Raw genomic sequence first — 25,050 nt, 5'->3', positions numbered from 1 at the left:
TTCCGACCGTCAAAAGATGATACTTCTGACCGTCGAAGATACTTCCGTCCGTTCACGGAAAAAAAATTTGCAGTGCCTCCTTGTCGCCGCGCTCCTGCGGGGGCAAAAAGGAGTCTCAAAAATAAAATTCTCTGAGTTTGCAATTTTCCTAATCAATTATGAGTTGTCGGCCGTCAAGCTGAAAAATTTTTGAAATCTTGAAACGTCAAACTATGAAATTAGACTTCCTACATTTTCTCTTGAGTTGTCCAAAAAATTTGGAACCCCCCTAAACCCTCAAAAACTTTTTGAACCCCTCCTGAATGGTCCAACCCCCCCCTAGTAGATACTTTCTGACCACTCCCTTATCCTCCATAAAACTAAAGACAAACTTTAACGCAATTTACAAACCTTCGTTTTTTGCTTCCTTTTCCCCTGGTGGAGTGATTGACAACAAAAGCGCCTCATTAACATCTATGGAGTAGAATAATATAATTGATGATTGGAATTCAAATGTTCATAAACTTCATATCATTACCCTCCCAAAACTGAAGACAAATTTTAACGCAATTTTATACAAACCTTCATTTTTTGATTTCTTTTCCCCTGGTGGAGTGGTTGACAGCAAAAGCGCCTCATCAAGATCTATGGGGTAGAATAATAAGATTGAAGATTGGAATTCAAATGTTCATAAACTTCATATCATTACCCTCCCAAAACTGGAGACAAATTGAATTAAAATGACTCCCCTTTAATATCTATGACAAAATTATTTGAAATTTATTTGGCTATTCAGGGCTAACTCTACAGACCCTCGTAAAAGAAATACTCCACCTGAGGGCAGTATTTCCTTCAAGAATTTTTAGATTTGGCTCAAAATTTTTATACTTAAGGGCTCTGACCATAGTCGAAAAAATGTTTACGAGATTTGAAGATATAACTTTTGTTTTAAGTTTCTTGAAACCTACCTACCTAACTCGAGATATTAACCCTTGAAAACCGTGTTTTTCAGCCAGAAACAGCTATTTTGTCCAGTTTTTGCGCTTTTTGAAGCTCAATATTTCGAGTTAGGTACTGAAATCACCTATACTTGCAATTTATCTCTAATCCTAATTTTTTGAGAGCTTTCCAAAAATATACAACAGGTCTCCGTTTTCTCGAGCTAAAATTTTCATTAATTTTTAACCCTATGATTTTTGCCTGAGACCGTCATATTTGTCCGAAAATCACACCAAAGTGTCCGAAAAAAAATTGGAAACATAGTAATTTCGATTGCGCTACCCCTTAGCTTTCCAAAAATGTATAACAAGTGCTTCTAACAAAACAGTCGAGCGATTTTACAAAATGCCCTCTACTATATTGTCTTTGAATTCATTCTATCAAGAGCATTTAGCAATTTAATCACAAAAATGACGCTACAGACCTTAAAAAGACGTTAATAAATTGTTATAATTTTTATTTTACAAAAAATGCTTAGTTTTAAGTAATTAACCTTTTTGTTTCGAATTTTTTTTTAACTGTCTGCAAAAGATTGAACTATCTAAATTTTTTCAGAAAATTTTTCTAAATTGATGTATCAAAAGTGATGACTCTTTTTGTTAGCCTGGGTATCCAGACTCAAAATTTTAGAAAAAAACACTCTTACCTCAACATACAAAGTTTCTAAAATTTTAGAGTCTGGTGCAACTAAAACAGTATGGTACAGTTTGAATGGCACAGTCTGTGAGTGAACCCTTGTTGACAGACTATCAAAACTTTGTAAACCCAGGAAGACACACATAATTAACTTACTAAAAAACCTCTTTTACAAACTCAAAAAAACTTTCAAAACTACTTTAAGCTACATCAAAACATCAGCCACATTTATAAAGGCTCTTTTCCAGCGGCCATTTTGTTTAGAAATGAACCTGCGTTTTCATTTTCATTTGTTTATCTTTTTTTGCAAGGTCAGCTTTTTCCATAAATTATGCACGCGCATCGAAAAATATCACAAACCCCGCGAAAATTCTGCTCAGTGACTGAGCGCGTACTGACCAATTAGAGACACTCGCATATATTGTCAGCTGGAGCTTAAAGCCAGCTGGCCACCCCATCAGAAAGTGGTTCAACCAAGACCAATATCTCATAACGATCGATGATTAAAACTTACGCAAATGCTGAAACATGCTGAAATTATACCTTACATAACGATCGAAGATCAAACCGCAACAAACATACAAATGAGATTCATACGGCCCAAGGCCAATATCTGTTACTTAATTTAAAACTAACGACATTCCATTAACATTCCGTTGACAGCTATAAAAGCTGCAACTTAGATGATGAAAGACGGAGATTGAAAGAGACACGAATAGAGTATAACCTATTTTGTAAGACATTTCATGTAAACTAAACGCTGTCAAATTATTATAAGTTGAAATTGAGAATATAAGTTAATCGATGGTACGAAACCATATACAGTCTTAAATTACTGATCTCTCCGCTGAGCCGTCTCCCCCTTTGTTAGCTCAGTCTACAATATGCAGGGACAGATATCCCTGCAGACGAGTTACTTGGACCAGACCGTAAACCAGAGACAAAATACCAAAAAAAAACTAGACGGTGAAAGAGTTTACGGTCTGGATATCAAGGCTATCTTTTTGTATGAGAAATTGGGATGAAAAATTGATCAAAAGCAACTGTTTTCATTTTCTTCTTCATCAATTTTTTACTTTTTTAGATTCAGGAATAGTTTGCCTAACAGAAAATGTATAACGTGTGATGGCTTTGCATCGTAGATTAGTCAGAAAAACACATTTTATACATGACAAATATGATGACTATGGTCAGAGCCCTTAAGACCTGCTGTATACTTCCCTCTTTGTAAGATCATTTTACAAAATACTGACGAGAAGCCAGATGAAGAATAAATGTTTAAACTTCGTGTCTACCAAAAATTACGTGAAAACACCATACATTCTGAAAATTCTTCAAAGTCCCTTGAAAAATGAAAAAATTTCGGCAAAAGGTGGGTGTCTACGACGAAAATCAGCTCTGCAAAAAATTCTTATTTCATAGCCTTGAACGAGAGAAGTAACGAATTAGCAAAGTTTAGCATCTTAAAGCAATTCTCAATAGGTTTTAAAATCTGAAAAACGGGGACAATAGAAATCTCGGGTAAATTAATGCGTGTCCAAATTTTCGTAATTTTTTGGAGGCAATTCCACCCCTCCTAGCATAATAAATTATACCTTTAAAGAAGCGCATTACGATGTAGAACACGAAAATCGGTGTTACTTAAATTTAGGTTTTGCCAATTTTGCGAAAAATCGCAAAAACCAAAAAATGCTGACGTCAGCAAAACTTGTTTTTTAAATAACTCCAGTTTGACTAATGGTATGAACATGAAATTTGGACCAAAGTTGCACATCACTAAAAGGATCATTTTGAAATTTTTTTTTGAAATTTTGCTGATGTCAGCACTTTATTGCAAATTTTCGTATTTTGCTGATTTCTGCTGACGTCGGCAAAATCTGAAAAAAAGGATTATGTAAAAGTGTTTTTGTTAATGATTTGCAACTTTGGTCCAAATTTCATGTTTATACCATTAGCCAAACTGGAGTTATTTAAAAAATAAATTTTGCTGACGTCAGCATTTTTTTGTTTTTGCGGTTTTTCGCAAAATTGGCAAAACCTAAATTTAAGTAACGCCGATTTTCATGTTCTACATCGTAATGCGCTTCTTTAAAGGTATGATTTGTTATTCTAGGAGGGGTGGAATTGCCTCCGAGAAATTGACGAAAATTTGGACACGCATTAATTTACCCGAGATCAACGAGAGAATGCGCTTGTCACAATGATTTTTTAGAAGAAATATAATACAGTAATCACAATGTGATGAAAGTTAGATATAAATAAAAAGACAGTGGAATGACTTCAGTTCTTGACTACTTTGGGGAGGGGGGTCATGATAAACTAGTCTTGACTATCTTGACTCCCTCAGCTTTTACGGGAGTCATTATTTACTAAGGGAGTCAGTATTTCCTAGGAAATTTCTACTCTAGGGGAGTCATTATTTCCTAGTTTTTTTAACTGGGGGGGTTCAACATTTACAGGGAGTTAAAATAATCCGCTACACCGGTTATTCGAAGTAAATCCCAATTCCCCTTGGAGCTTCAGGTCATTCGTGAAATTTCGTCTTTTTGATGGAATTTAATTTCGCTAATCGACAAAATTCATTCATTTTGGTCAATAAAACAAAAACGAGGAAGGAATGAAATCAGATTGACTTCAAAATTACCTTGATTTGGTTCAATTTCTTTGTCACAAGTCAATGAAATTTCTTTTTCATTGTCTCCATCCCGCACGATACCACATACAGCAACTTTGAACTTCTTTTTTCTATCAATGTTTTTTAGAATGACGGTAATACAACCTTCTTCCTGGGAGTTCTTTATTCGAAAACCATTACTGAAAACGTCTTCGACACCATCATCGTCGATCACATACAGGTGGGTTATACGATCAATATTATTTTCCTTAAGAGTGAGTTCAGCTTCATCTTTATTTATTGATTTGGCATCAATTCTAGGGAAAAAATGATGAGACTTTACTTTTATTAATTCATAACTTTGGTGTTTCAAATGTTCCAATTTGCCCAGAGGTTTAAGAATGAATTTTACTTGAACCTAAAATTAGTGAGACAAAAGACATTAGCACGTAAAATTTTTTGAAGATTACTTAGATTCTTTAAAAAAACTGAAATAAATCTTTGTAACTTTGAAGCTGTAACGATGTTGGAAGATTTTTAGACGCTAGAGAAACCATCTCTTCTATGACCCGTTGGAACCCACCTATTCGGGAAAATAATGAAAAGTCAGAGAGTTTTAGAGTACCGCAGCAGAAATTTCAAAGGATGCCCATTACCTTATATTTTGACCGTACAGTTTGGTAGATGGCAAAAACGGTGAGAAGGGATGAAGCACAGCCCATAAATGAACCCAGGTAAACACAACCCTAACAGGAAAAGCGTCACATATTTTCACATACCTTGAGCTTGGAGCAACGGATTCGGACAACTTTTGCATAATCTCACTCTCTAAAATAATAAATTATCAGACGTGAGAAGAGATGAGATTTTGAAAATCTTTTTACTGGGCTACAGTATTCAAATCTACTCCTCTGCTCTAAGAAATTTTCCTGATCCCTGGGGATCTGTCGGGATCCCTTTTCCAAGTTATTCGGGGAATAACCCCACTTTCAAAATATATTTCCAGACAGTTTTGAATTGTAGACCCCAAGTAAATTTGAAGAAAAGTTGCTCGAAGCCAATACCTGAAAGATTCTCTCTTTTCTGTGAACATCCACTTGTCACTGCAAGATAAAATGAAATTGATTTAATGTTCCTCTTTTATGGAATTCAGTCACTTTGATTCTGCTTTACAGTTGAGAAGAAAAAAAATGTGTAAATGCATTTTTATAGGGAACATTCATCTCGTTCAGTTTACCTTTAATTTCTGGATCTTTATACTCCACATTAACTCTCCAAAGTCTGTTTTTTTCCTTCCCGATTCGAACTTGAGGTGCGGGATCTATATCTCTCCAACTATTTATACAATTGAAATTGCCATCTTTGATCGATTTTATGAAAACGCAATGGGAACTGTGTGCATCCGTTCTGCTAGTATCATATACTAGTACGTACTCTAGGTCTATAAAATAAAAGGAAATCGATGTATATATGACGTAACACCCTCTCATAATGCTTTTTAGGCGCCCTTTCAGAAGTTTCTAGATGGCGCTTTGCAAAAACTGCATCCCATAAAAAACTGCTGATGTTATCAAGATGAATAAAATCCGGTCAAGTGGAGTTCATAAGCTCTATCCTCTGCCATCTTTTAATCGATCTTCCTAGTATCTTTTTCTATCCATCTTGGCTAGTAAGTTAACCCTTCGTGCATCTTCCTATTTTTTTATATGTGGAGCATCTTGGGGGGCATGTTAGCCCCTCCCCCTCGGATCTCAGGATTGACAAGTGCTGTGAACTTGAAATTTTCACCAGTGACAGATATTGACAAATATGAAGACGATTTACAAATTTTCAGGTCGGTCACCTGTTTAGTTGGTATTTTACAGACCAGAATGTTAAATTAGCTGCTAGAATGAATTATCCGATTGTCTTGGTACTTTTTGTTGAAATTGCATCCATTTGCCAAGTTAGATCAGAGTATAGGGAAAAAAACAGTTCCACGGTGGTATTTGGTAATTTACAGACCGGTCTGTAAAATACACCCCCCTTTTCCGGAACTCAGGAGCTACAGTAACTTTTGAGTTGAAATTTTCACCAGTGAAAGGTCTTGACCATCTGAGACAATGTGTAAAATTTCAATTCGGCCACCTGCGTGGTTGGTATTTTACAAACAAGTCAGTATTTTACCTGAAATGCTCACCTTCTGCATTACTACTGGTCCAATCTCACTAAAGTCTTGAGAGCAAGCTTCTATTATCAATACCTATCACTGGTCAAAATTTCAAGTCAATAGCTTGAGATATCAAAATTTAACACTAATTTAGGCAAAAAAGGCAAATCTGGGACGGTCTGTAAAATACACGCCTATGACAGGTGGGCAAAATTGACCGTGTGCCCCGTATACATATGTCAAATGGAATTCCCACACAAAATTTAAGCAAAAAATATTGAAGCTCGAAAAAGAATTAGAGGGGCGGGGTCCTATTTTTGGAGATGTCAAAAATTGATGACGTCATCAGGTGGCAATGAATCATCACTAATGATAAAATTTTGTCAGAAGGTGTCAATCCTTGATTTAGTCACACTGCCCAAATTTCATGAAAAAATATTAAGTCTATGAAAAACTAGTAAAAATTTTTGGCCAAGATGCACAAAGGGTTAACTCTCGAGGTAAATAGTCAGGAAGCTGACAGCCATTTTTTAAAAAAAATTTGGGGTGGGGGCGCAAACTGAAACTTTTGGAGTTCATTCTTTAGATCTATGGGACGCTAAAATGTAAGCTGGATACTCTGAATGTTCTTGAGCGTTACGTCTAGCTAAAAAAAACATGACTTCAGTTATCCTCAAGTAAAGCACTATTGACTCGCACTATTGACTCGCACTATTCACTAAAAAATCTGACGAAAAATCAAAGTCGGTAAAACCTAAAACCGCACTTATACCATTCGATAGCTCTAAAAAAACGATATAGAGAATTTTTATGTGAATATAGTCCATTTCTCAACCTAACTCGAAAAGATTAGCTCCGAAGACCAAAAACGTCAATTCTTCACTCATTTGACGTCAAAAATCACAAAAAAGTCCCGTTTTGACAATTTTCTCGAGTTAGGTTGAAAAATCGACTATATTCGTTTAAAAGTCTTCTATATCAAATTTTGAGAGTTATCGAATAGTATAAGTGGTTTTAGGTTTTAGTAGCGACTTTGATTTTTCGTCAGATTTTTGGGGCTTAGGGTTCTGCATGGGAAATAGTGACGTCGGGATACATCTTGGCCCAAAAGAAAAATTGCGATGTTCAGCAAAGAAATTTAGAATCTTTGAAAGCCAACCTATTCACCTATATAGGTTTCAATTTGCCCCCGAAAATGCCACTTTTTGAAAAATGACTAAATAATGAAGGGCAAAAAATGGCTTTGATAAGTCTAGCAAAGCTTTTGACGAAAGGATTGATACCGTACTTAAGAAAGCCTATTGACATTTGTGCAAGATTATTTATGAAAAACACCTACGGAAATTTGGTCGTCCACCTGGGGGAGCGGCTCGATCATAATCTATAGAATAGAATAATCAGATACATACGTACATTTTGCTTTATAAGCATAACGATTATAAGCATATTTATACTGAAATTTGCAAAAAAAAATAAGCATAATGTTAAGCGTATCTTGAAGCCTTTTAAAGTCATTGAAACTTCGAAAACGGGATAAATGAAACAGGGAAGAACACGAAGAAGGTTTTAATGTGGTATCGGGTGAATGTAAAAACTAACAACGAACTTGAGAAACAAGTGGAAATGAAAATGAATCAAAATTAAGGAAGCTTTGAAGTTTTTTTAACTAAGCATAACTTAAAGCTGAAAATCCAATCAGCTAAGCATATTGAGCTTTAGCCCGGAGGGGTACTACCCTTGCCGATCAACGGGGGTGCTCCGCTGAGGTTTGAAAAATGGACCCTACGTTGGACTCTTCTATACATTCTATTTATCCCCTTAACCCAATTTGCCCTAGTAGCCACCCCGGGAGTTTTAGCTCAATTTTCCTGGGTGGGCAATAGTTTGGAATTCAAATGCACATAAACTTCATATCATTTTTTTCCAAACACTGAAGATCAGGTTAAAGGCATTTACAAACCTTCGTTTTTTGCTTCCTTTTCCCCTGGTGGAGTGGTTGACAACAAAAGCGCCTCATCAACATCTATGGAGTAGAATAATAAGATTGATGATTGGAATTCAAATGTTCATAAACTTCATATCGTTACCCTCCCAAAACTGAAGACAAATTTTAACGCAATTTTATACAAACCTTTGTTTTTGCTTCTTTTCCCCCTGGTGGAGTGGTTGACAACAAAAGCGCCTCATCGGCATCTATGGAGTAGAATAATAAGATTGATGATTGGAATTCAAATGTTCATAAACTTCATATCGTTACCCTCCCAAAACTGAAGACAAATTTTAACGCAATTTTATACAAACCTTTGTTTTTTGCTTCTTTTCCCCCTGGTGGAGTGGTTGACAACAAAAGCGCCTCATCGGCATCTATGGAGTAGAATAATAAGATTGATGATTGGAATTCAAATGTTCATAAACTTCATATCGTTACCCTCCCAAAACTGAAGACAAATTTTAACGCAATTTTATACAAACCTTTGTTTTTTGCTTCTTTTCCCCCTGGTGGAGTGGTTGACAACAAAAGCGCATCATCGGCATCTATGGAGTAGAATAATAAGATTGATGATTGGAATTCAAATGTTCATAAACTTCATATCGTTACCCTCCCAAACTGAAGACAAATTTTAACGCAATTTTATACAAACCTTTGTTTTTTGCTTCTTTCCCCCCTGGTGGAGTGGTTGACAACAAAAGCGCCTCATCGGCATCTATGGAGTAGAATAATAAAATTGATGATTGGAATTCAAATGTTCATAAACTTCATATCGTTACCCTCCCAAAACTGAAGACAAATTTTAACGCAATTTTATACAAACCTTTGTTTTTTGCTTCTTTCCCCCCTGGTGGAGTGGTTGACAACAAAAGCGCCTCATCGGCATCTATGGAGTAGAATAATAAAATTGATGATTGGAATTCAAATGTTCATAAACTTCATATCGTTACCCTCCCAAAACTGAAGACAAATTTTAACGCAATTTTATACAAACCTTTGTTTTTTGCTTCTTTCCCCCCTGGTGGAGTGGTTGACAACAAAAGCGCCTCATCAACATCTATGGAGTAGAATAATAAGATAGTAGACATAGAGGAATTATAGTGCGGAAAGATGTCTGATTCCCCCTTATTAAATGACCCCCCTTTTTTGGCACCCTCCAACCCTTAGAAATGCCTATCCCCAAGGGTTTTGGGCTAAATTTTCGAAAATATATACTGTATAAGTATAGTTTGATCCGATAATCCACTTCTCGCTGCTACCCCCTTCGGTAAAAGATTTCGCCGAGCAAACGACTTTCTTTTCGTCATTTTTGCCGACTAGTTTTTTTGACGTTTCAAATTTGACTTGAAAAGTATAGTATACCTTCTTTAGTGATAGAACTGTCCGCTGCTTCCGTCAAAAGGTTCACACCCAGCACAAAAAGAGCGCCTACACCAGACATCGCCCAAACAATTCCAGGTTTTGGCAACACGAGAAGAAAAGCGGCAAAAGGCGGAATTAGTGCAAAGGTAAAGATTTTCTTTAGCAGCACACTTGTAGTATTCTCTACCCCGTTATAACTTTTTTTCTCCTCGTTGTTCTTCATTTGCAGCCTAGTCTGTTCTCCTTTGAGTTCATCTTGTGCCTTTCCTTTTTCCTTAAGTATCTTTTCATTTTGTTCCTCGGCTTTACGTGCTTCTTCGTCGAGTGTTCTTTGCCGTTTTTCCTCTGCTTTCCGTTCTTCCTCGAGTATCCTTTGCCGTTTTTTAAGTTGTCGTAGAGCTTCGTCCCAAAGTACTGAGTTTCCTAAATGTTTGGAAAAATATTTAGAAAATCTAACAATCTGTATTTCTCATGAAATGGCAAACAAGTTTGCATAGACAAATTACTTTCAGGATAGAAAGTTTCGCGGGTAGAAACTTTCACGATATTTCTGCCAGATAACAAATTAAATCTGAACAAACTTTTTTGCTTCTTTTTGCTCTCTTTGGATTGTCATGGCCAGTTTTTGAGTTCACCAGTTGTTTAACATTTCCTTTTGGAAAAGCGGATGTCGGTCTTCATCAACAGATCTTTTTCATGTTACATTCAGCCTGTTTTGCGACTTTTTGTAACCAAAATAGGTACATTTTAAAAAAATTCGCGAAAATTGTATCCGTGAAATTTCTGCCAAAGTCATAAATCAACTTAAATTCGCTAAATCTCGCTATTTTTTTTGATTAGCGAAACTTTCTGTCCGCGAAACTTTCCGCCATAATAGTAGTTATTTGGAAAAGAAGCCATTTCTTGGCGAGGATTTTTTAAGCCAATGTTGCTTCATCCTTGTTTACTCTACTGTACAAGACTCCAAACTGCTCAAAACGACTGAACATGACAACATCTGGAGGTAGTTTAACGTTGTTTGGAGCATTTAAGATAAACGCTTTTTTATATAAGAATATCTTCTATAAGAATATCAGGATGAAACTCAAAAGTCCAAAACTCTCAATATGATTATTTCTCATGTTTGTAAAAAAGTAAGAATATGTTAAGAATAATTCACCCTCAATTTTGGCAATTTCTTAAGAATACTTGACCCTCATCCAAAGTACACTACACGTTTTTTTATTTATAAGCATAGCGCTTATAAGCATAACAAGGCTGGGATTCTGGCTCGAATACAATGGATTTATTGTTTTAGAACAGTAGAAAATTAAGCATATGTCCAGCCTCAGCTTAAATCACCATATGCTTAAGAAAAATGGATGGCACGCCAAAATTCGATGGCACGCCAAAATTCGATGGCACGCCAAAATTCGGATGGCACGCCGAAATTTTAATGGTACGCAGGCACGCCAAGGCACGTAGGCACGCATGGCACGCTGGCACGCATAGCACGCTGGCACGCGATTTAGCAGACTCGGTGGTTGTTAGAGCCAAAAATGTAATTTTTGTACCGGGTGTTTCAAAAAAGTGTACAAATTTGGATTGAGATTTTGAGAAAACTAAAATGTTATAAAAACCCAAACTTTTTACCATTAGAAAGAAGAAAGGCCAACTTAAATTAATTTTGAGCTATCATACTGTAAATTAGCTTCAAGTATTCAAAAGTTATAAAGAAAATTCGAAAAAAAATCTTCTTCGAAAAAGCGTCTGTTTTAGAAAATAGTGGGGATAACATAACTTTTGAATAACTCTAAATGTAAGTCAGCCTTCCCTCTTTCTAATGGTGAAAAGTTTGGTTTTATAACTGTTGAATCTTGTATACTCATGATGAAGGAATTCCAGGAAACACAGTAAAAGTGAATACGTAGAAGCGAACTTCAGTTCTAAGAAATCTTCTGTAACTAGCATAAAAAACGTCTACCATATTAGATAATAAAAACGTGGTGTAAAAAGACTAAGTTCTAACAAAATGACGTAATGTTCCGAAGTAAACAAATATGGCGGCTTTAAATATAAACAAAGTAGCGAGGCGAGCGTCATATAGCTCAACACCCCCACTTGACGCTAAGTCCGTTAACGTCCGAAAATTTGTTGGTTGAAAGACTCCAATAGGTGCTTCTTTGGAGGCTTGGTGAAAACGTCGGCTACGTTTGAATTGGAAGGCACATAATCGATTGCAATACGATTGTCATTATAACAGTCACGTATGAAATGAAAACGAATATCTATGTGCTTTGATTTTGGTCGGTTGACAGGATTCTTGACGAGAGCGATAGCACCTTGGTTGTCACACTGAATAATTGTCGATTTCTTGATCTCGTCGATAGCTGATTGGTTTGCGCTTTTGATAATGGCAGAATTTGGTTCGTAGATTTCGCGTAGAATCTGTGTCAGGAAAATGGTTTCTTGGCACGTGATCGACATTGCCATGTACTCGGCTTCACATGTGGATAGCGCCACCGATGGTTGTTTCTTTGATTTCCAGCTTATGATTGGGCCATGTTCATTCAGGTTTGTACAGTAACCTGTGATACTTCGACGATCGTCGGTAGATGAAGCCCAATCAGCATCACTAAAAGCATTTAATCTCAGTCCCTTTTTGCTTTTGTGGAATTTCAGTTTATAGTCAACAGTTCCTTTGACATAACGAAATACATGTTTGAGCATGATCCAATCACCAGGAGTTGGATTAGAAAGATGTTGCGATAACTTGGTTATGCAGTAGCTGAGGTCTGGTCGGGTGCACGTCATTGCATAAATAAGGCTGCCTACCATCTGTCGGTATAGTTTGGTATCTTCCTCGTTGGATTCACCTTGGTTGTCGTTGTAGGCATTCGGGTTGGTTTCACAAGGAGTTTTTCTTGGTTTGCATTTCTCGAAATTAAACTTCTTGAGCATGTTAGTAAGGTATCTTGATTGTGACATTGTGATTGAATCTGGGTTGACTTCGAAATCGATACCAACAAAAGATGAGAGTTCACCCAGGTCCTTCATGTTGAACTTTGCGCTGAGTTGCGATTTGATTGATTTCATTGAGATGGCTGAACTGGAGGCGATGATGATATCGTCAACCCATACTAGTAAAATGACTGTTTCGGATTTCTCGGTTTTGTAGAATAAACATGGGTCAGCAGATGACTGTTTGAAATTAAGTTCACTTAGGAATTCTTGGAGAAGACAGTTCCAGTTCCGTCCGCTTTGTTTCAATCCATAGAGCGATTTGTTAAGTTTCCACACTAGCTTCTCACCATTTACTTTGAAGCCTTCAGGTTGTTCAACATAAACATCACATTTGATTGGTGCATGCAGATAGGCACCTTTCACATCCATCTGGTGCATCATCCAATCATTCTGAATAGCTAATTGTGTCAAGATTCTAACAGATTCCATCCTTGCTGTTGGTGAGAATGTCTCTGCATAATCAATACCTTCTTTCTGGGTATAGCCTTTTGCTACGTAGCGAGCTTTGAAGATGGGTGCTTCTGGGTCCCCTTTGATCGTGTACACCCATTTACCTCCAACTGTTTGTTTGCCATCTGGTAACTCTGTAAGGGTGAAGGTTTCGTTCGATTTTAACGTTTGGATTTCTGCTTCCATGGCCGACTGCCATTGCTTTGACTGATTTCCGTTGATAGCCTCATGGAAGGTGGGTGGTCCATTGACATGGTTGATACAATCATAGAGATCTAAATGTTCAGAGTTCACAGAGTCTCCGTAACGCTCAGGTTGTTTTCTCTCACGGGTAGGGTATCGTTTTGGGGCTTCTTGGTTGTCCGTATTGGTTGTTGACTGGTCTTCCGGTTCTGGGTTGTTAAACAAATGGTTTGGTACGGTTGGTGGTTCTGATGTGCTGAACTGATCTGTGAATTTTACCACTCTGTACTTCTTCACAGTTCTGTCATCTGGAAAATATACCAGATAGGACGGGCTTTCTTTGTCATACCCGATGAAGTGACCCTTTTTCGAGCGAGGGTCTAACTTTTTCTGTTCCGGTTGTAGAAATGCATAGCACACGGTACCGAAGATGTGCATCTTGGAAAGATTTGGCTTCGTTCCAGTGATAAGACCGAATGGGGTATTTTGGATTCGTTTGACGTAACAACGATTACGAATGTGGGTGGCTGTCATTATGGCGTACGTCCAGAGGTACTTGGGTAGATTGGACTCGATAAGCATGGATCTTCCCATTTCAAAGAGTGTGCGCCAATTGCGTTCAGCCGTTCCGTTTTGATGTGGGGAGTACGGTGCGGATAATTCATGCTTGATAGAGTGGTTAACTAGAATTTCACGAAATTCCTTTGAAATATACTCTCCTCCGTTGTCGCTTCTCATTTTCTTGACATCACCTACAGGAAATACATCTTCGAAAAAGTTCAAAGTTTTCACCTTACCGAAAGGTGCAATGTCAGCTAGAAATTTCTTAACTGCCTTTGGTGCATCAGACTTTGCTTTCAAGAAGTATGTGAAGAGGTTACCGGAAAAATCATCAGTAAATATTATGGCGTATCGATAACCGTCCTTTGCTGCTGGTTCAATGGGGCCAGCAAGGTCTGTGTGGACCAATTCAAACGGTTCGGTTGCACGAATATCAGGTTCACGGTTTCTCTGGTTACATTGCTTGGCAAGGACGCATATTTCACAATCGAAAGTCTCATGATTGCAGATATGCATACCCGACACAACTTTCTCTAACTTTTCGATGTCGTGGGTATTACAATGTCCAAGAATTTTGTGCCACATTTCAAGGCTTTCACGTCGGTTTTGGGATGAATAAGATTTGTAGAGGTAATATAGACGATTTCTCTCTTCGATTTGGAATACGGTACCATCTGGAGTAATGAGTTCTGCATACTGTTCATAGAATCTCACTGATGCTCCGAATTTGGTTGCTGCTCTAACAGAAAATATATTTTGGGGGAATGAAGGTATGTAAAGTACATCTCTCAGTTGAACATTGACAGTTTCCCCTTCTTTCGTCACAAGTTTCACGATAACAGTTCCTCTCTTTAATGCAATGTTATTAACTCGACTTCCATCAGCAAGTTCGATGTGGTGGTTTGCTGGGTTGAAGGTGGGGTCCTCCTCAATGAAGCCATCATCATGGTTAATTATATGGGTAGTGGCTCCACAGTCTACTAAAAAGTTCTCACCACTAGCATACGTGTTTCGGTTATCGCTGGCTTTAAAAATGAATGAAAATGAATGTTCATTACCGTCATTGCTGGGTACGGACGCTGCAGTTTTGGAGTGGTCAGTTGTTGGTTTGGTTTCATTTTGTTGTTTCTTTCTACACGACTGGTTGGTATGTGATGATGATCTGCAGGTACTACACCATTTCTTTTTCGGTTTACGACATTCAAACGCTCTATGTCCCGCAATACCGCAATTGTAACAAGTGAACGTTTTTGAGTCTCTCGTTTTCAATACAGATTCTTTGGTACTCTTTTCGGTCGATGAACGAATTAACTCTATTTCCTCGAAATTTCTGAGGGTTTGCTTGAACTTGAGAAAAGTATCAACTTTTTCTGACTGGGTGATAATGGCGACAAAAGGTTTGTATTCGTCAGATAAACCTTTCAAGACCATAGCAATTAACAAAGCATCACTTATCTGTTCATTAGCAGACCGCAATGACATGGCCGCTTTTTCTGCTCTCATAAGGTAATCTGTTATGTTCTCGGTAGTTCCTTTTTGTAACGTTGTTAATTGGTTGTACAATGTAATAACTCTTGGTTTGCTATCACCAGCATAAAATTCTCGAAGAATCTTGAACGCCTTTCGACCATTATCTTTTGCTTCCCTGATGACTAGGGAGAGAGATCGGTCATCCAAAAATTGGATAAGTTCTGAAAATGCTGTCTCGTTCTTGTCGGCATTAACATCATCATTTTCCCCAACAAGAATGTCTTTGAGTTTCCTTAACTTCATGTAGCCTAAAATCTTAGTTTCCCAGATTTCAAACTTTCTCTCATCTCCATCGAATGTAAGATTTTTCCATTGGGTACTGGGCCCATAACCTGTTGAATCTTGTATACTCATGATGAAGGAATTCCAGGAAACACAGTAAAAGTGAATACGTAGAAGCGAACTTCAGTTCTAAGAAATCTTCTGTAACTAGCATAAAAAACGTCTACCATATTAGATAATAAAAACGTGGTGTAAAAAGACTAAGTTCTAACAAAATGACGTAATGTTCCGAAGTAAACAAATATGGCGGCTTTAAATATAAACAAAGTAGCGAGGCGAGCGTCATATAGCTCAACAATAACAACTTTAGTTTTCTCACAATCTCAATTCAAACTTGTTTTTAAGGTGTATGTGTTTTAGGGTGCATGTCACTAGTCCGACACTTTCTAGTCCGACAGTGAATAGTCCGAATCTTTAAAAACACCCCTGTGTCACAGACCCGGTGGACACCCCCACCCCGGTGGACACCCCCACCCCGGTGGAAAAATAGCCCAAAAAATCGTTCCCGGTGGAAAAAATAACCTACAATTTCAACCCCACTGCAAAATTGCTCTATGATTTTATCCCCATTGAAAACTGAATGTAAAAAGTTGCACTCCAAAACCATCCCCACTGGAATTTTCGAGCTGGAAACAATAGATTTTCTATCCCCATTGGCATTTTGATAGAAATTTTCATCCCCACTGAAGGAAAAAGTTCTACCGGGGCACTGAGACAGGGGTGTTTAAAATAAATCCACAATTTGGAATTCTTTTTTTCAGACGTCACTCTTTTGTCCGAAAACCAAAGACATTAGAGTGTCGAATGTTGAATAAGGGTTTTTTTATAAGCAACTCCTATTTTCGGGCTTTCTTAGAGGTTGCTTAGCGTTCTTGTTCAACTTCTGAAAAATATGCTTTGAGAACCACCTATATTTATGCTTATTGAGTCAAGGGACCCTTGCCTGGACTCAATTTTTGTCATGGTTAGATTACCTAAAAAGCTTTTACTTATATAGTATAAAAAATTGGCTAATTTGAGGCCTGGAACTTTTAATGTAGTTGCTTATAAAAAATGAGCCTCCTCTTCAGTGATTCACATTCACATTTCGCTTTCTATATTTTTTTGACTCGTTGTCGGACAAATTTTTTGTCGGAGTACTGCCGCATTCGTCATATCCGACGTCGGACATTTTTACTTTCGGACTAGAAAGTGTCGGACTACTGACGACCTCCCGTGTTTTAAAGGTGTACCCACTAATATGCAACATGACCATGTTTTTAAGACAGTTGATTTTCAGATTTTATTGGCCACCACCATAAAAGTGCTTTAAAATAGAACTTTGAGGGCCTGCAGATTTCTTTGAGGTCTAATATCTATAAAGTATTGGTATCTAAAAAGTACAGGTGTTATGGGCAGATATGTAATTTTTGCGCAGATATGTAATTTCATTAAAGATTCGAATTTAGTACGATTTGCAGCTGGCATAGCACTCCAAGAGTTGGAACAGTAATTGAATGAGGCATGACAAGAGCGTTGGTTAATAGCTTTTTAGTATAATCTTAGAGATGAGATCCGTTTTATTCTGTTTAAGGAAAGATAAGCTTTGCTTCGGACCCTTTTAACCTGCTCATCCCAGGTCATGTTCTCGTCCAAGACGACACCAAGATATTTCACCTCCTTTTCAGAGTCTATAGCATTACCTAGAAATCTGAGAGGAGGAACAGACTTGGATCTATCGAAGAAGATCACTACAGTTTTAGAGGTGTTAACTCAGAGTTTACATCCATAGAACGACTGACCGAGATCTAAGAGGGACGCGTCAGACCAGAGCGTAATAAGTCAGGGTCGTCAGCACTCTTAATTATTATTGTGTCGTCAGCATAGAGATGGTAAAAAAGTTCATGCAACCTCCTATATCATTTATATACAGCAAGAACAAAAAAGGTCCTAATACTGATCCTTGGGGAAGACCGAAAGAATTTTCTTTTGATAAATCAGACATGGTGTTTTGAAGAAGGGTGCACTGGAGTCTGTCACTTAGATACGATTGAAACCATTCAAGGGAGACATCCCGAAATCCGTAAGAGAAAGGCTTCCCTGGTAAAAATTCTTGATAAGATCTGAAAAGATCGTTGAAGATCTTTCAAGATCTTTAACAAGTAAGAATCTTATAAAATCTTTGTAAGATCTTACAACGATTCTTAGGCAATCTTGAAAATTTCTTCCAACAAAAAGATCTTTAAAGATCTTGTAAAGAAATCGCTAAGAATTGTGAAGATTCTTCCCGCGTATTTATAGTAAGATAATTATTATTTCTTATTAAGTTCTTAAGTAGAATCTTACGAAATCTTAAGCCATTAAATATTTTAAGATTCTTTGCGTAACTTGTAAAGTTTTTATAAAGAGACTTTCCAAATCTTAACTAACTATTATGTGCAAAGAAGCTTTAAGATTCTTAGTGGTTCTTATCAACTTTGGGTTAAGAATCTTAAAAACACGTGAATTTCGGGTTATGATTGTTTTTCATAAGAAGGAGTCTTTAGACTCAAGGAGAGCAATCTCTAAGGATAGTATTTACGAAGCAGTTTTTGGTCAGCTTCGAAATACGATAAGTGGTTTTTCTTTTGTGTGTTTGTTATCATTGACTGTAATAATGAAATAATTGATTAATGGGAAGTATTCACGAGGTCATCAGTTGAATGCTGTCACTCGAGCGAAGCTTTCGGCCCTTATTCAATAACTGAACGGGGATAGTAGTAAGATTTCGTCAGCGACCGTAGTGCAGTGGTAGAGCATCCGTCTACGGTGCACAAGGTTGTGGGTTCAACCCCCAGCCGGGTCATACCAAGGACTTCCAAAATGGTACTTACTTGATGCCTCTCTGCTTGATGATCAGCAATTAAGAGAAGGATTAAGGGTAAGTGGAGAAATCCCTCCCCTACCTTCAGGTAGATAGCTATCGAAAGAGGAGCCTTCGGGTAACCTCCGACTTACTTTTACTTAAGATTCCGTCATCAAGATCTTGAATCACTGTAAGGGACAAGAATCCTATTCAAAACTTATAAAAGAGTCTTATCAGATCGTTAAAGATCTTGAAAGATCTTGGCACGTTCGTAGTAAGAAACTGAAAAAGAATAAGCAAAGTTTCTTGATAAGATCTTTTCAAGAACTTTTCAAGAATTTTTAGGGACACAGCCTGAAGACAGAAAAAGGTTAAACAGATGAGTTAGATAAAAAATCTACCTTATCTGTCCTTTTTACGCCGGCCCTTATTTGCGTTATTTTTGGGCTCGTGGCGTAATAAGGACCGGCGTAAGGTGTCTGAATTAAATTACAGCCGGGCTAAAAATGAAAAACATTGAGCTTTGGCGTAATAAGGGCCGGCGTTAAATTAGGGCCGGCGGAAAAAGGACCGATAAGGTAATTGCAATTGGCTTTCGGTAATTGGTTCTATCAAAGGAAACAGGGGACTGTGCTAATCTTAGTAAATTTTGTTTTTCTGTTAAGCATCGGATTTATAGGAAACAAATAAATAACTTTTGAATAAATAACCTTTCTCTCTTGATTGAAGGGAGTATATCATTCGGCAATAATTTCTTACAAAGTAAACAAAGTATGGCAAAGAAAATGAGCATATTTAATTTTCTTATAAGCATCTACTTTATGAGAATCAAATTAATAAATTTTGATTGAAGGCAATTTACCTTTCGGTAAGTAGTTATTAGAAAGTAAACAAAGTAAGTATGGTGAAAAAGATGAGCATGTTTATTTTTCTTACATCTACTTTATAAGAATCAAATCAATAACAGTTATTGATTTGATTTTGATAACGAAAGGTAAATTGCCTTCAATTAAGAGTTACTCAAAACAGAGTTAATCAAAACAGAATTGAAAATTCCTTTATTGCTTGCTTGCTTGCTATCGATATTCCTCTGAGGTACAGTTTTTCACCGATACACTGACAATTTTCATGACGATGACGAAAATTATTTTATTAGTTCATATCATGTTAGGGAAAATCTGTTTAAAATTTGGTGCAAAAAGCATTTCTAGATGAAAAGTTATTAAGGCTGTGTAACGCCCTTCCTCGAACTATTTCACATTAAACTGGACTGAAATAAAAGTTAAACAATGTTAAGTTAAACAATAATTACCTGGAATATTAGCAACCTTTGTTGTTATCGTATAATGTTTATTCAATCCTTCTGGATGATAAGTTCTATCCATGAAGTGAAACTGCTCGCCGTCATATTCACTTGGCAACACAGCTTCAAGAGTGAGTTTGAAATTTTCTACGACTCCAAGGACATAATCCTGATTAAAATCATACCGCTTATGATAATGAGCATGTTGTACGATCGCTTTGGCAATGGCATGACGAGTGCAGGTTGGTGCATCACCTTGATTGGTGGGGTGTACTTTCCCTCCTAGTGCATTTGGATCACTCATTGTTCATACTCCATGTAATAATCAATAATCTAAAGTAATCATGATTTTTGAAATACTAGAACGAGGACAATTAAAGCAACTGTACAGCCCCAAGATGTGACCCCTGCCCTAAGATGTGAAACCTGCCCCAAGATGTGAAACCTGCCCCAAGATGTGACCCAAAAAGCTGCCCTAAGATGTGACCCACTTGCCCTAAGATGTGAATCATAGTCTCTGATGATTCTGCTGGTAGAATTTATGGTTCTGGTGAATGTGCTGATGGGGTTGATGATTCAGGTGAATCTGCTGGTGGAGTTGATAAATCTGATGAATTTGCTGATGGATGTGATGGCTCTGGTGATTCTAATTGAGGTAATGATGGTTCTGATGATTCAGCTGTAGATGATGATTGTTCTTGTGAAACTGATTGTGGTGATGATGGTTCTGGTGATGATGGTGATGGTGATGGTGATGGTGATGAAGGCTCTCGTGATGATGGTGGTGGTAGTGATTTTTCTAGTGATTCTGAAGGTTGTCAGATTCAATAGCGATGGTGAATATGATGAAGGAATCAATAATGTTGATCAATCTGATGGTAGGGAATCAATGCTTCAGTAGGTGATCCGAATGGTGAAATTAATGGTCTTGGTGAATCTGATGATGGAGCTAATGATTTCGATGAATCTGATGGTGAACCTGATGATCACAACAGGATCGATTCCACCATCAGGATTACCAGCAGCATTGATTCCGCCATCGGATTCATCAGCAGCATTGATTCATTCATCAGATTAACAAGGAAAATTGACTGATCATCATTGAATCATCAGATTCACTAAAGGGGAGTAATTTTCGCGGGAACTTATTTTCGCGAAATAATTTAATTTTCGCGGGACTTATTTTCGCGAGCACAGAAAATGAAAATTTTCGCGAGGATAAAATTTCGCGAATCAGCCCCTTTTTGACCGAATTTCTTTCATTTTCCTAGGGGTTCAGGCAAAAATCATGATTTTAAATTTTTCGTGAGGATTTTATTTCGCGAATTTCGCGAATCCAAAGGTTCTTAAAATTTTCGCGAGGATTAATTTTCGCGAATTTCGGAAAAACTCGCGAAATTCGCGAAATATAATCCCCGCGAAAATTAATCCCCTTAAGGTAGCACCACTGTTTTCTAGCATTAGAATCACCGGCACCATATTTCACTATCAGGATCACCAATACCATAGATTCCAGCATCAGATCCATTTAACACAATTGATTTGAACATCACATTCACCAGCACCATTGATCCACCATCAGATTCACTAGATCCATTATCACCACAATGAGATTCACCAGAACATTTATCATCACCACCATAATCACCAGATCTATCACCATCACCAACAATCATTACCTCCACCAGAATCACCAGAACTATCAATTTCAGAATAGATTCACCAGATTCATCAACTCGACCAGCACATTCACCAGATTCATCAACTCCACCAGCACATTCATCAGAACCATCAACTCCACCAGCACATTCACCAGATTCATCAACTCCACCAGTAGATTCACCAGATCTATCAACTCTACCAGTAGATTCACCAGAACCATGAACTTCACCAGCAAATTCACCAGATTCATTAACTCCACCAGCACATTCACCAGAACCATCAACTCCACCAGCACATTCATCAGAACCATCAACTCCACCAGTAGATTCACCAGATTCATCAACTCGACCAGCACATTCATCAGAACCATCAACTCCACCAGTAGATTCACCAGATTCATCAACTCGACCAGCACATTCACCAGAACCATCAACTCCACCAGCACATTCATCAGAACCATCAACTCCAGCAGCAAATTCACCAGATTCATTAACTCCACCAGCACATTCACCAGAACCATCAACTCCACCAGCACATTCATCAGAACCATCAACTCCACCAGTAGATTCACCAGATTCATCAACTCGACCAGCACATTCACCAGAACCATCAACTCCACCAGCACATTCATCAGAACCATCAACTCCACCAGCACATTCACCAGATTCATCAACTCCACCAGCACATTAATCAGAACCATCAACTCCACCAGATTCATCAACTCGACCAACACATTCACCAGATTCATCAACTCCACCAGCACATTCACCAGATTCATCAACTCCATCAGCACATTCATCAGAACCATCAACTCCACCAGCACATTCACCAGATTCATCAACTCCACCAGTAGATTCACCAGATCTATCAACTCTACCAGCACATTCACCAGAACCGTGAACTTCACCAGCAGATTCACCAGATCTATCAACTCCACCAGCACATTCACCAGAACCATGAACTTCACCAGCACATTCATCAGAACCATAAATTCTACCAGCACATTCACCAGAACCATGAACTTCACCAGCACATTCATCAGAACCATGAACTCCACCAGCACATTCACCAGAACCATGAACTCCACCAGTAGATTCACCAGAACCATGAACTTCACCAGCACATTCACCAGAACCATAAATTCTACCAGCAGATTCACCAGAGACTATGATTTCCCACTAATTTTTTCTTGGGTCACATCTTAGGGCAGCTTTTTGGGGTCACATCTTGGGGCAAGTGAGGTCACATCTTAGGGCAGCTTTTCGGGTCACATCTTGGGGCAAACTAATCTTAGGGCAGGTTTCACATCTTGGGGCAAACGGGTCACATATTGGGGCAGGTTTCACATCTTAGGGCAGGGGTCACATATTGGGGCTGTACAGCAACATGTTAAATTATTTCCATTTTCTCAAAAATATCGTTTTAACCCCAACCCTCCGTGCATCTTCCTATATTTTTAATAAGGGAAGCATCATGGGTGGTGGGGGCTAGATGTTCCTCATAAAATCTCAGAATTGAAAATTGCTGTAACCTTGAAATTTTGACCAATTTTTATTACCAATACCTAACAGGGTCAAAATGTTAAGTCAATAGTATTTTTTTTAATCCTGAGACGTAAAAACATCGGGTAAATTTAGGCAATGGGGGCAACTTCAGGCCGGTCTGTAAAATACACGATACCAACAGGTGGCAAATAATCGACCCTGCGCCCCAAAAATACATGTTAATGGAGTTGCTCCGCAAAATTGGAGTAAAAAAAATTTAAAGCAACAAGCTATACTTATATGGACCTACCTGATAATAATTTTTTTCATTTTAGGTGCAAATTATATTCAAAGCATTAGGAGATAGTAAACAGTTATTTAAAATGACTTAAAAAAGAAATATGAAAAATTAGACTGAAAAAAAGAAACCTTTAAGACATTAGTTTGGTTTAAAAACATGAAAAAATAACCATATCTGAAGGAAACTTAATATCCAACTTATTGTGCATAGTTTGCAAGGGGGGGGGGTCCAGGTTCCACCAAAAAAAAGAGGTCCCAGCACTACCCAAAACCCCCACCTGATATCTTGAATCCTTCGTCCCACCTAAAACTCGAGTTTTTCCCTGCTCCCAAAGGCAATTGTATGGACCCTTTCTAACTATGAAAGTTATTCCATTAAGATTCAAAGATTAATATTATGCTTAAAATTATGATTTTACAAGATAGTAAATTGGTTTAAGTAAGAAGGAAGGCGCCGAAGGCTAAAAAATTTAAAATGGTATGCATACTCCTGTTTGAAGATGAGGCTTCTGTAACGAAGTTGGCGAGTCCCACCAATCAAATTTTAGTCCCAGCACATCCTATTAATCCCCCCTGAAATCCAAAAAATCCGAAGTCAACGTTATCAAACCGAAATCGACAAACCCTTAATTTAGGGGGGGTGCACACTATGTTGTGATATGCTTATAAAAAAGATCGAATTTGACCCATTTCCTCCTAAAAACAAAGCCAGCAACCAAAATTTTATGCATAACACAAATGTTCTCGTTGCATCCGAGAGTTTATAGTTACGCATCTTAGTGCAAAAATTCAGAAAAATTGAATGAGCCGATCTCAAGAAAAGCTAATAAATTATGTAGTTTGTGATGTGCTTATAAAAAATCGAACTTAGGCTATTTTCTTATAAAAAAACACATCTAGGAACCAAAATTTCATGCCTAATTACAAATATCCTTTCAACTTATGACTTCATGAGCAAAGAAAACATCCATCTTGTCAAAAAATTGAGTAATTCAGTTAAGAACATTGATCTATGCTTATAAATAATGGTTCTTATAGGTAAAGAACCGTTTTTTGAGCCGAATAATTCTTTTTGTGAAAATCTGATTTAGCCATCTTTTATCTATGATGGTAGTCTACTTTCATGCAAAAATCAAAAAAATCAATGATCCAATCTACCACACAGTCCAAAAAAACCTTTTTTAGCCTGTTTTAGCCGTTTTTTGGCTGAAATTTGCCCCAAAATTTTTTTTTTCGAAAATCGTCACATTCGAGGGTTTATGTTTATGCATCTTTGTCACCAGAAAAATCAAAAAATTGAATGAGCCAATCTCTAGAAAAGCTGGAAACGAACGCACTAACTAACTAACTAACTAACTAACTAACGAACATGGTTTAATTTATAGGACCTCCACCCCACCGGGGTAGGTCCAAAAAGAAGTTACAATCTGGGTCGAGATATATTTTAGGAATTTTGGTTAATTCCACGCGTTTTTCAAAATTTGAAGTTCAGGCGAAAAAGTCGATTTTTGGCTACCTGTTAAGTCTAATCCATTTTTATTTCAATTTGGGAGGGGTTTATAGACTTCTAGGCTATATTCTGAGCCTAGACCTTGGACCATTTTTGAACTTTTGGATCCTCAGATCCCTAAGGTCTGAAGTCTGAAGTCTAGCGTTAAAACTCAGAGTTAAGGAAAAGGTAGTGCAATCCAACCTTTGATAGAGTGATAAATAAATAATTATACCTCTAGAATCTGCTT

The 25,050-nt window shown here is 37.5% G+C and overlaps 3 protein-coding genes across 3 annotated transcripts in view; 1 reads left to right on the top strand and 2 right to left on the bottom strand.

The window, feature by feature from the left end:
- Window positions 1-25,050, top strand: part of LOC136812846 (2-acylglycerol O-acyltransferase 1-like) — an 81,570-nt gene that overhangs the window by 12,555 nt on the left and 43,965 nt on the right. The gene's annotated exons all lie outside the window — the stretch shown is intronic.
- On the bottom strand, window positions 389-23,402 carry LOC136812844 (uncharacterized). Its single transcript, XM_067069370.1, has 11 exons — window positions 23,322-23,402; window positions 19,875-20,198; window positions 9,730-10,143; window positions 9,362-9,424; window positions 8,338-8,400; window positions 7,717-7,758; window positions 5,466-5,669; window positions 5,293-5,331; window positions 5,008-5,056; window positions 4,259-4,545; window positions 389-624 (listed from the first exon to the last, which is right to left on the bottom strand). The coding sequence occupies exons 2-11, from the start codon at window positions 20,167-20,169 to the stop codon at window positions 506-508; spliced, it is 1,575 nt and encodes a 524-aa protein (XP_066925471.1). The 5' UTR covers window positions 20,170-20,198; window positions 23,322-23,402; the 3' UTR covers window positions 389-505.
- On the bottom strand, window positions 20,405-22,915 carry LOC136812831 (uncharacterized PE-PGRS family protein PE_PGRS46-like). Its single transcript, XM_067069355.1, has 4 exons — window positions 22,908-22,915; window positions 22,267-22,670; window positions 21,370-22,200; window positions 20,405-20,673 (listed from the first exon to the last, which is right to left on the bottom strand). The coding sequence occupies exons 1-4, from the start codon at window positions 22,913-22,915 to the stop codon at window positions 20,405-20,407; spliced, it is 1,512 nt and encodes a 503-aa protein (XP_066925456.1).

This window comes from Clytia hemisphaerica, unplaced genomic scaffold, assembly GCF_902728285.1.
Source record: "Clytia hemisphaerica strain Z4C2 unplaced genomic scaffold, Clytia hemisphaerica genome assembly, whole genome shotgun sequence".
Lineage (NCBI taxonomy): Eukaryota > Metazoa > Cnidaria > Hydrozoa > Leptothecata > Clytiidae > Clytia > Clytia hemisphaerica.
This window is presented reverse-complemented; position numbering and strand designations above follow the sequence as displayed.

What these genes read in the sequence shown, in the direction of transcription:
- LOC136812844 (XM_067069370.1), bottom strand. Translation starts at nt 20,169, where the DNA reads ATGAGTGATCCAAATGCACTAGGAGGGAAAGTACACCCCACCAATCAA. An exon ending in AAAGGTTGCTAATATTCCAG is followed by an intron (nt 10,144 to 19,874) that starts GTAATTATTGTT and finishes TAGGAAACTCAG; the next exon opens with TACTTTGGGACGAAGCTCTA. An exon ending in AAAGGAAGCAAAAAACGAAG is followed by an intron (nt 7,759 to 8,337) that starts GTTTGTAAATGC and finishes TCTATTCTATAG; the next exon opens with ATTATGATCGAGCCGCTCCC.
- LOC136812831 (XM_067069355.1), bottom strand. An exon ending in TGGTGGAGTTGATGAATCTG is followed by an intron (nt 22,201 to 22,266) that starts GTGAATGTGTTG and finishes GTGCTGGTGGAG; the next exon opens with TTGATGAATCTGGTGAATGT. An exon ending in ATCTGATGCTGGAATCTATG is followed by an intron (nt 20,674 to 21,369) that starts GTATTGGTGATC and finishes GACAACCTTCAG; the next exon opens with AATCACTAGAAAAATCACTA.